This window comes from Chrysoperla carnea, chromosome X, assembly GCF_905475395.1.
Source record: "Chrysoperla carnea chromosome X, inChrCarn1.1, whole genome shotgun sequence".
NCBI classification, from domain to species: Eukaryota; Metazoa; Arthropoda; class Insecta; order Neuroptera; family Chrysopidae; genus Chrysoperla; species Chrysoperla carnea.
In genome coordinates this window covers 35,162,550-35,175,362 of record NC_058342.1, presented here as the reverse complement: position 1 = coordinate 35,175,362, position 12,813 = coordinate 35,162,550, and the positions used below count along the sequence as shown (strand labels likewise).

At 29.6% G+C, this 12,813-nt stretch overlaps 1 protein-coding gene across 1 annotated transcript in view; it reads left to right on the top strand.

Annotated features, from left to right (window-relative positions):
• Window positions 1-575: 575 nt before the first annotated feature.
• The window catches only part of LOC123302601 (forkhead box protein P1), a 206,213-nt gene continuing 193,975 nt past the window's right edge, over window positions 576-12,813 (top strand). The window contains exon 1 of the mRNA XM_044885613.1: window positions 576-630. Within this exon, the coding sequence (XP_044741548.1) occupies window positions 580-630 (51 nt within the window). The 5' untranslated portion in view covers window positions 576-579. The remainder of the gene's footprint in view (window positions 631-12,813) is intronic.

Below are 12,813 nucleotides of genomic sequence, written 5' to 3'. Positions count from 1 at the left end.
TCATTCAAATCCATTCGGTAGTTTTAGCGTGAAAGCGTAACAAACAAATAAACAAACAAACATCCTTACTTTCACATTTATAATATATAAGGATATACATGGAAGTTGTTTGGCGTTCATCGAAGATTTTTGAACCAAAAAAAAAAGTGTTCCTTTAATTGTGGCCAGTAGTGTACCCATTCAAACAATCTATACAACAGTCTTCACAGATTATTCCAAGTTTTTATTGAAATACATAACACAACATTGAAGCACTTACAAACTGGCGCGCTAAACAACTCAACCTCCTTATACAATTTTTATTTATTGAAATTGAACAGTCAACTTACTTTTTTTTCTCATTTTTTTTTAAACAATAATTTCAATGTGTTATCTAAAATTCAACAATTGAATTTCTCAACTTGTCCGTTTTAAAGTTTTTTCTAGTGTCGCGCGTGTTTTTTAAGTTTTGAGTGACAAGTGCAATTTTTTTTTGACAAGTTTTCCACCACAAGTGAAGTGAAAGTGTATACAGAAAGCTTTTTTTTTTTTCTAAAAAGAGAGTTTTACATTTTTTTTTATAAAAATGAAAATTTTGAAATGTTGATAGAGTGTTTGGTACAAAAATATAATACAACCTTTTTCTCGAAGGTAAAAGTTTTTTCTGACGTCACAGGGGTGTGTGTGTGTGTATGCATACATGTGTGTGGAAGTGTGCGATGTGGGATAACAGCTTTGATAAAAAAAGCTGTTGACAATAGTGTTTATAGTACGCATGAATGTTTTAAGGTTAGATAAATTTTGACGAAAATTGTTTCATTGAGGACTAAGATTGATAAATTGTGTAGTTATTTTTAGGCCTAACATTTTTTTAATAACATTGTTGCAACTGACTCAATCATTCAGCGGGGTTTTTATATTTGTTGAACGTTTATTGTTGCGGTTAACATTAAATATGTTTATCGCCTATAAATATCACCATGCGGTTATTTCATCGCTAAGTTATCTCGCCACGACTGTTTTTAACTCGGTTAATGTGACGCATTTAATTGAGAAGTTACGGAATAATTAAAATTAGGCCTACAAGCTGTCCAATAAATTATGTTTTTAAACCTTAATCGTAAATTTTCTAAATATGTCTTCGAAACCAAATTTGGGTATGCCTATTTTAATCGAAAATTTTGTTTAGTAATAATTTTGTTTAGACTTTCACTACTTTTTTGTCCAAAATGATAAAATTTTGATTGTTGAATTTATTAAATTTGAATCGATTGAAGAGCTTTCAATTTTCGTATTTATAACAAAATTTTGACGTTGGAAAATTCACAGATTTCACTTTCGAAATCTTCGACTATCAAGTCGAGAGGATTGCACCCCATGATTCGAGTGTCAAACAGAATTTCATATTTTCAAAAATATGGCGGGAAAACATTAGAGCTAGGCTTTTCTCTGACTCTCAAGCAGGGAAATGAATTATCCAAAAATTTAAAATTTATAAAATTAGTTTAAATAACGAAACACGAATTAGTACAAGAATTTTTATAGTATTGTGATAGAAAAAAAAATTACACATCCGTGGGGATTCCAACCGCGAACCTCGGGGAATCCTAGCAAAGAATGTTCGAGTCTGAGAAGGTCTAACAAAATAAATATTGATTTCAGGTACAAATATGAATATTTTACCTGAAAGACCGAATTACTTCCAGAACTAAAAATATGATTTTAATTTCGAAAAAGTCGTTATTATTTCTAAAATTTTTTTTCCAATAAACAGACACGTCATTATAAATTTAATTATTTTAATTTAATGTTAATTTTTTGTTAAAATATATATTTTTAGAAGGGAATACAAAGATATGTAAATATTTTTACTGATTTAACTATGTTAGGCCCAAAATTTAAAAAAAAACTTAAAATATCCTTTGTAAGCAAATTTAGGAAAAAATAATTTTTTGTAGTTTTTTATCGAAATTTCCTATTACATACAGTAAAAAATTACTAGATTGAAATAAACACGATGGATTGGGGTTGATGATCTTATTACAAGTAAATATGTAAAATCTTAACGCCATAACTTAATTCTTATTTATTAAGATGATTAAAAATTCAGTTGTGGCAAGTAAATATTTTCTCGACTAAGTACATTTTTACTGGCTTGTTAAAAGCATATTTTCTTGCTGGTATTAGTAACAGGCTTTTATTAGCTTCACTTCTAAAAAAATTTTTAGAAATCAATTTAAACCTACTTGTAATTGTACGATCAACTTGAAAATTTTTATATGTATGAAAGTCCGATGAAAATTCAAAATATATCCTGACTAGGATCTCCAGGATCGATAATCTTATCTTTATTACATTAATAATATTATCTTGAAATATTCATACCAACAATGAGATGGTGTAGCGGCTAGGATATCCGCTTCTCATTCGGAAGGTCGGAAGGTCGAAACCCATCCTCATTATTAAAATTTCTTTTTATTCTAATTTGTAACCCAAAAAGTATACAATCTTATCGAGATTAAAAAATAAGTAAATAAATTATAGTTTATAAAAATGCTTTAATGCATTAAAGCGTGGGGTGTACGCTATATTCATTCTTTAGAGCTTATTTGACTGAATTTTATAATACTTACAGCTTTTTTAGATTTTTAATCTAGCGTGTCTTTTTTACGATATCTTTAAGTTTTCAAAATATTTCAATCAAACAATTTTATCTCGTTTTTACCAGAATTCCGCACAGGTTGATCGAATAGCTCCATTTAAAATTAAGTAACGATTACCTGATGAAAATAGTTGATCATGTTTTGTAAGATAACATCATAGCTACCGTACTATAACATTGATATAGTTTTCTTTATCAGCGCCAATTAGTGGTTAGATTATATTTTGCATATCTAAACATTTTCTTGTCACATCGAATATATTGTGGAAATTTGCTTCTGGTTGCGATAATTGCATGTAATTCAAGGTTTATCTTGGCTATACTAAACCTTGAAAAAACTTTTTTATCGAAAAATTTTTAGACGAAATCGTAAGGGAGCAAAGTTTTAGGATACAAATTTTAAAGAATTTAAAACACTTGTCTTTAGGTCATGAAAATGATTCCGTCATAAGTTTCAAAAAAGGAAGGATAGTTTTTTCATAGTTAAATTCCGCAGGTATTTATGCTGAATCGAAGTAATTTCCGTGTAAGTATAACCTTAAGAAGAACCTAAGATGGTTGGAAGTGAGGTGTAAATATCCGAAAAATAAGAACGTCTTCAGTTTCTTAGAGATATTAAAAATAAAATATTATATTCAATTCAAACCCTTTGGGAACATCCGCGAGTACGTAACAAAATCCTAATCCTTCCTTAATTGGGTCAAAAGAGTCTAAGTGGTGGTTATTTGGGGGGTGTATCTTCAAAATCGATTTAGTAGTACTTGATATACCACTTGTGGTACGGCTAACAGTTATTTTTGGGGGAAAAAAGTTTTTCTACGTGTTTTCGTATGAAAATCTAAAGTAATACACCAAATAAACATTCCGTTATCCCAGGATCATGTAGCAAATTCTTCTTTTATTGGCAAGATTTATTTGGGTTGAAATTTTTAATTAAATTTTTATTTTTAACTCTAACTTTGAATAACATAAATTTTGTGTGTATAATTATCCGAGGCGTGGCTTTTTTTTATGAAATTTATATTTATGCATAAATTATTTATAAAAACCAATTGAAATAATTTTTGATAATATTGTTTTGTTTTTCAGTAATAAAATTAAATTTTTTTTTCTTTGAGTTTTGGGTTAAAATAAATAGTGAGTACCACTTGCTCCAAAAATTATTTTTCGTGAATACATATTTATTATTCTGTAGGATTTTATTTAATTTTTTTTTTGTCGCTGGTTGGTTTCATGTGAATTTTCTTTTCAAGGTAATGAAGTTATTGTATTTGTACCGTTGATCACAAATATTACTTCAGATATCCGATAATTCTGTATAATAGATGTCAAAAATACCCAACAACAAAGTGTTTTAAAAATGTGTACACTCTTATTATGAAACATAAAAATTTCAAAATTCAAAATCAAGGGCGTTGCCAGTCGATGGCTAATAGGGGGGGGGGCTAGTTGATTTATGGAGAATAGGAAAAGTATGAAATTTATATTTTATTTTAAAATTATATTTATTTAACCATAAATTTATCTGAAATTTTCGTGAATTTAGAGTTAAATTTTGGGGTTTCACAGACACTAAAGTCCGGATTTATACTGGTGGAAATCGTTTACTTAAAAATTTATTTCTCTGCTTTTCCCCTTTCATCTTATGGGGACTCTTTTCCTAAACACTTGTTTTTGAAAATGATTTGATTTCGTTTTTATACCCAAATATGAAATATATCAAAGTATATTAAGTTTAGTCCCCAGCAAAGTATATTAAGTTTAGTCCCTAATAGATATTCGTAAAATTGACCTAATTAGTCCATTTACGTTTGTCTGTCCATCAACACAATGAAAATGAAAAGAGATATCAAGCCGAAAGTTTAAATTGTGCTCGAGACATAAAAAGTGAGTTGAAGTTCAAAAGACCATTTGGTCTTGGATCCGTAGGACCCATCTTGTAAACCCTGAGAGATGGAACAAAAGTGTCAGTGTAAAAAAATATTTCTTATAAAAAATTAGGCAAAACTTTAATTTCCCTTTTCTCAAAAACTATAAAAGATGGTGAGTTAAAATCGTGATAAATTTTTTTCAATAATCTTAAGAGGTAATTCGTTAAGCTTATGAAGATCTTACGCTACGTTGTTTAAAAATAAAAATGTATGTATTTTTAATTCAGTTTATGATATTTGTTGTTAAATGATTTGAGAAATGATAATAATTTGATAAGATAATTTCGTTTATTATTGTAATACAAGTGATTTTTTAGTTACTTACCTTTTTGATACTAGTGAATGCTTTTTTAACAAATCTAACTTGATAAATTTTGTAATATATGATTTTTTAATCTGGAAAACTGCTAGCCAAATTGTTAAATAATAGCGTGTTATTTGCTCTTAGGCTTCGTAGATAATATATTTGATTGACAGATAAAAATGGTAAAAAATCCCAAAAAAAAGTTTGGTTTTGGATTACTATAACTTTCAGTACTGGAAAAACACAAAATTTTGGTTGAAATTGCTTTGAAATTTCGCTCTTCTAACACAGGCAGATTTTATTCGATCTGAATGGAATTTTTTTTGAAACCTACTAACTTTGGGTCAAGTTTTTTGTCAATGATGTTAGTTAAACGTTACTATTCATCTTTGTGGTAAATCACGGGACCAGGACCCCATAATTTTGAAACCTTTTAAAGTTAGGTTAAATTCGACAACAAATTTAAAAATAATAGACCAAATTTAGTGGGATTACATACTTTGTTTACCAAAATCGGATTTAATTTGGATGTGATAGAGCAAAATTAAATATTTTAGATGTATTGACAGCATACCATGCAACTTAATTATAGTTGCGATTTTAACCACCAGACGTCATAAGTGGTGGTGAATAACGACTAATTATACGTATTGTTTTTGCATCGTCGTTAGAACTGATTTTGTCTGCACATCTATTTTTATTTGCATCATGTTCTACTGTTTATTCTTTAGATAATAAGTTAAAATGTATAATAAACGTCTGACTATGATGCAAAGATTGATGCCAGTCTAATACAAACAATCGGTGCCGAAGTTCTTCAATGCGTATAAAATCACACATTTTATTCTCCACTTACTTCTTATTCCTTCTAATACAATCAATCAACTATCTTTTGTTTCATGTAACTGAAAAAAAAATTTTAATTAAAAAAAAGGTGTTTTAAAAAGTACAGATCGAATGTGAAAAGTTTAGGGCATTGATTATATCTTATGTGTTTGACATATTTGATAAATAGAATGGGATAAATTGTCGAATATTTGTCTATGTAAAAGTTATTTGGTTTTTGTTGTCATTTAAGTTAGAAGGGTTAAAGAATGATTTGTCAAATTTATGTACACTCTTGTCCGATGTTTTAGAGTACACATGTACCAAATCTTAACGTGAAATATCCGTAAACCCATTTTTTTTACAGGTTGAAGTAAAAAGAGTCTTTCTCCTGGACGCTTCCAAAACAAGACAAAATGGCTATCATACAGATATGACTAAATTAAAATGTAGTTATGCAAATTATGTAATCTTACTAAAGTCGGACCATTTTTTTCAAATTTGTTGTCGATTTAACCTATCTGTAATAGGTTTCAAAATGATGGGGTCCAGATCTTTAGATTTAGCATAAAGATGAATGGTAGGGACAAACTAATATCCAAGATGAAAAGCTTGACCCAAAATTAGTAGGGTTCAAAAAAAATTCCATTCAGATCGGATAAAATATGCCTGTGTTATCAAAAATATCGATTTTTTAACTTTGTGACGTCATCAAAATCCAAAAATTTTTATTTTGCTCTATCACATCTAAATTATATCCGATTTTGATAAAGAAAGTATGTAATCCTACTAAATTTGGGCCATTATTTTCAAATTTATTGTCAAATTTAACCTATCTGTAATAGGTTTCAAAGTTTTGACGTGCTGGTCCCGAGATTTACCACAAAGATGAATGATAGCGTTTAACTAACTTCAAGGATGAAAAGAATGACCCAAAATTAGTAGGTTTCAAAAAAATTCCATTCAGATCGGATAAAATCTGCCTGTGTTATCAAAAATATCGATTTTTTAACTTTGTGACGTCATCAAAATCCAAAAAATTTAATTTTGCTCTATCACATCCAAATTTTATCCGATTTTGGTAAACAAAGTATGTAATCTCACTAAATATTGGCCATACTTACCAATTTTTTTGTAAAATTTAACCTCTCGGTAATAAGTTTCAAAGTTTTTGGGTCCTATTCCCGAAATTTACCGCAAAGATTCATTATGTTCACTCAGATTCATGTGGATTGCATTTTTTGCCGCGGATCTAAAGAATGTTCAGTAAATAAACAATATTACAATTTTACAAAATTGCGAGAAATTGGCACAAGTTACTGAAAATCTGAGAAAATGTATTCTACTTAAAATTCTTTGCATCATAACCTACATTCCATAAATCGAGTTTTTTTTAAACATCCCACACGCATCGCGTTCCAAAAGCGATACACATATTTTCCATCCATTATTTACACAAATTACAAAAAAAAGATAGTTTTATTACACTGTAAAACAGACTATCCTTTTCTATGTTATTTAGTGTAGTAAACAGTGCAAAAAAGAACAGATTTATGAAAAAAAAACACAGATATTTAAATATGATTGATTCTGCATCAAGAAAGTGCACATATGAAAAATTATTATAAAAAAATGTAGACATATGTAGACTGGAAGTGTAAACTGTTATATTAGACAGAGACGTAGAGACTAAGTTATTTATTAACAAAGAGAATACTTATAATTGTATTATAGAATATAATGTTATATGTGTTTACGAGCGACGCTGAAGCTATAAGCTACAAGCTACAAGCTCGTCAGTTATACAAATAGAGAAGTGCATATTATACACATATCAATTTTAACAATATTTCCTTACAGGATGTAACACCTTTATACTAATAGGGTATTATCGTTAGTCAAAAATAAATTATGAAATTTGAAAAAAGTTAAAATTTATGTAAAAATATACGCAAATATTCTGATGAGACATAAAAGCACATACGAAAAAATGAATATCTCACTACGCTCAATTCGTCAATAAAAAAACTACATCTCCACTGTCTCCAGAAGTTTTTCTGTGCTTTTTACCCGCAAACAATTGACATTTAGCTGTATTAAAATATTTCAAAAAATTTAACAAAAGACTGTATGTGATGCTGAGAATATCAACATCAGACAGCCAGTTGAACGGCTCCTCAATTGTTCTTCAATTCAACTGTTCGATCTGGCCACAGAATGATCTGATGCGGGTTAATCTTAGCGTACTTGTACTACCGTCGAGACGAATCGGAACTGTGCCATCAGTGCCCATAGTAATGCGTTCCTCAGATAACCACTTACAGATCACGTTGAGTATTGATTGAACAATTGAAAGTGACCAGCTTGCATGAGCTTTGAACCCTAAACCTATAGATTAGAAGTCCAACACTCTACCAAGCAACCACGCTCACCGTTGGAAATGACAACAAAAAAATATAATATAAATTTTTTGATGTGGAGTGCTTTTTTTTAAACTGCAACAGATATAATTTCAATACTGCTTTATAAGATAATATTGAATAGGGCCACCCGGTAATTGTATGCAATAATATTTTTCATTTAGTCTCGATATATTCTCCGTGGAGAAATGGACCGCGTCGATAGAATTGAAATCGGCGGACGCTATATCGACGTCAGTATTAATCAATTTTACTACACAATTGTTTATAAAAACAAAATACTCTACTTTTTTTTATTCTGCTGTAGTTATAATTTCTATTGACTTAATTGATTTTGCTAAAAATTTTTCACATATAAGTTAGTTTGTTTTATTATTAGTTTTCGTAAAATTATTGTAAACATATATTTGCAGGCAGACAACAATAGTACAAATTGGTTTTAGTGTGTATACATTTTATATATATTTGTATAAACGTTAATAGTCTACGGCCATAGTGGTTCTTTATCGTTTCAAATCTTTGTATATTTTTTTGACTGACTTCAAAAAATAAACTTTAATAAAAAATACTTTTTAAGGGACAAGCTTTTATTGTACTATAAAGTAGAAAATAATTTTATCGATTAGTCATACTCAACGTTTTGTAAAAGCTTGAGGCCCTCAATTTAAAATATAAAAAATGAATCGGAACGCCTCATCAACTCCACAAGCGCATCAAGCTTTTACAAATAGTCGAGTATGAGAAGCTTGCCCTTTAAAAAGTATTTACTAAGTTTAAGGTATACTAAGTTTAGTTCCAAGTTTGTAACGCTTAAAAATATTGATACTATGAACAAAATTTTGGTATAGGTGTTCATAAATCACCTAATTAGTCCATTTCCGTTTGTCTGTCTGTCTGCCTGTCTGTCTGTCCGTCTGTCACCATGATTACTCAAAAACGAAAAGAAATCAAGCTGAAATTTTTATAGCGTGCTTAGGACGTAAAAAGTGAGTTCAAGTTCTTAAAAATGAGCAATATAAGTCAACCGGGTCTTGGGTCCGTTGGACTCATCTTGTAAACCGTTAGAGATAGAACAAAAGTTTTAATGTAAAAAATGTTCCTTATTCAAACTGAACAGATGAAACTTGATAAAAGCTTGTAAAAAACACAAAGTTGTTCAAGTTAGAATCTTTAGGAAATTCGTTTCCTGTATATAAAAATACTACATTTCACTAAAAATGAAAAGTTGAAAAAAAAAACAATGTGAAAACCTTCATGGCTAAAAAAAGGGAAGAAAGGACACTCATTTATACCTGTAAATTGTTGATTACGAAGGGTATAAAATATAAAGCGAAATCCTGATTTAAAACCAAAAATGGTATGTTTATTATATACATATGAATCACATTAGAGACGAATGCGACAGAATTGAAGATGCAAGCGCGTGGTTTGTTTAATGATAACAATGTTCAAGGGAAAAGGGATGATTATGATTAAGGGGAAGGTGTTTGTTTTATATGCATGTGTGTATATTAGGTTCTTTATTTTACCATATAGCTGTTGTTTTTTTTATCTAAAGATTTTTGTTTTGTACACTTTTTTCCATACGTATGTTACAGCGTGTCCCACAAAAAGGACTCCAAATAATGACAACCTCATCCCAAAGTTGGCCGTTTCATATTGAAATAAAGTAAAAATACTTTTAAGCAATTTCCTAACGATTGGAACAAGTACAGCTAAAAATTGTATTTACAATAGAATAGGATTCAATTTAAAATATGAATTCATTGATACAAAATCATTGAAGTTAAATAAACAAAATCATTACTTCTATGAAAGAGATTGATTTTAGGTTTAAAGTCATGCATTTTACTGATGGAAATGAATTCAAAGGAAACTTCTTTGCTTTTCGAGTGCTTTAAATAGAGGATTTTGTTATTGTGATCATCTATCACGTCTAATCCATATGTGATTGTATCAACTACATGAAGATTGTTGTTACTAACTTACAGAAAATTTATTGATCATTATCATCGGTAGCGTATCCATTTGTCGCTGACTCAAAGAAATCTAGTTTTTTCTTCAAATAAACTTTTTAGCAGGTATAAACCTTTTATTTATTTTTTGCCTGCTCGTGTAGTTGTGACAATCTATTCATCTCTATTTTGTTATAATATTTATAAATGGTAGAACCAATCAAAAAAACGATTGTTTAAAACTGTGCTGCATTTCAAAACAACAATATTTGAGATTTGTTAGACAATTAATTACTTTCATTCTAACAGTAGATAGTATCACATTCGTGGCTCCAATTGCATAATTTTCAGTGTACTTTTGTTGAATTCAGTACATTTGTTTACAAACCTGTGCTGTTTTGAATAAACTGATACATCCTGTACATATGAATAGTATTGTATGCGTTTCTCATTTACATAAATTTCCTTTTATGAAAAAGCATCTGGTATTTCTATAAGCCATATGTTACGTTACATACAAATCACATATATAGTATTTCTCAGCCTCAATGAAAATAATATTTTCTCATAAATCTACATGTGCTTGTACTCAAGCTCTTCAAGCTTCAGCTACAACAAGAAAATGGAAAAATGGTTTATATGCAAAAATATTGTTTTTATACTTTTGTTTTTTCTAAAAATATCAAAATATCATAAAAATTTTCATAAATTTTCATATACAAGCGAATTCAATCAACTTGTATGTACATCGCTACATCGTACAAAAAATTGAAAGGGAAATGAGTGGTACGATTTTTGGTACCTTTTGATAAATCTCTGGTACAAGATTTTCCAGAAATAAAACTTTCAAACTTCCAAAGTTTCTTTGTTTAAGTCCACTTAATCAAATAATCAATTTATATTTATATATTTTAATATCATGGCATGTTTCGTCCAACATAGACATTTTCAAACTGTCTATTCTCCAGTAGCGTAGCGAGGGAGGAGGAAGGGGGCGGGTGTATCATCTAGTCTTGTTTTTTCAACTACATTTTTTGTCTCAAATTTAAAGCCTAGCTTGAGCCCATGACTGTATTTATTTTACTTAATATGGTTTTTTAATGAGGGGGGGGTGGAGTTACGCTACTCTCTTCTATAAATATGGAATTCCACAAAATAGCAAAATTTTCTCATACACAAATTTTTTAATTTAAATTAAAAAATATATGATTTTTAATGGAGAACCCTTTTTGTAATTTTTCTTAATTATTTTCGTAAAGAAACCATTAAACGAGATTTCTGCCATAGACCATCAATTTAAAGCAATTTATTAACCTACAAAGGAACAATACATAAAACATTTACGTCTTGTGGCTACAACAAGTAATAATCTCGAATATTCGACACGTCACATAAAACGATCCATAAAAGAAGCTACGCTAATTAATAATATAAAAGTAATTCTGAAATGTTGTAGGGTTAATTTAAACAACCAAAACTAAATTGAATATACAATAAAGACACAGGAGTTGGTACAGTGGTACCAACCAACAATACACGCAAGCAAGACATATTAGTCGTGTCATTTTAGCATTTCATACAGAATTTTTTTATACCTGAACCTATCGAGCCATTTTTTTTTTAAATGATCAGGAAGGTCCATATATCGAAATCTACATCTAACTTTTTTCCGCTAGAAAGTTTTGATTTTTGCTATGGGCCCAATAGGCAAATCACTGTAATCCATTTATGAGAAAATTTTAAAACCTTGAAAATATGGGCCAGAAACGTATAATCGTGGGTTTTCGGGGCCTTTGATCACTATTCCGAATATTCCTATTAGGGTAATTTACTTCGCTGAACCAAAATTGCAATATTCTGTAAAATATTCAACAAATTGAATCAAAAAAGTATACTCAGGGATTTTTGGGGTCACTGATGGCGATTCCAAGTTAGAATGAAGATGTACTCCCCTCTTTTGGGTTAATTCGCCCCCGCTGGTCAAAAACAGTAGGATTCTGTATATATTCGACAAAATAGGGCAAGAAAGTATACCCGGTGGTTTTTGGGATCACTGATCACGATTCCGAAGTTAGAATGGGGATATACTAAACCCCATGGGGTTTTACACCCTTCGTTGACCTAACACTGCAATTTTCTGTAAATATTCAATTTGGATTAGCGAGGTGAATTACCCCCAGAGGGGTAATTCATTATAATAATGGGCTTTTTTTGGCCCATAGCAATAGCCAAACTTTCTAGCGGAAAGTAGTGAGATGTAGATTTTGATATACGGACCTTCCTGAACATTAAAAAAAAAAAAAAAAACTGGCCCGATAGGTTGAGATACATAAGAATTCTTCATGTTAGCCTTTTTTGATCTAAAATGATTCGTCTATACAGGGATACCAACGAAACCAAACTAATGAAAATACAACACAAATTTCACTTGTTTATATTACAAATAATTAAATAAATGGTTATAAAATTATTTTCAACAAAATTAGTTTTAAAGTGATAATTGTGTTGAATGAAAATCATCAAAATAGCATTATACGTACATTTGTTGTCTGTACGATTTGAAAACGGGGAAGGAGGTTGCATGGAGAAACGTTGGAATGGTTATATAGATACAGATATACGATGCCAAAATTATTAAATATGGGAAATGGAAAACCCGTTTGAAAAACAAATTTTACAACTTTAAATTTTAAAAAAAAGTCAAATACTTGTTTTATTATTTATAGAATTAAATATT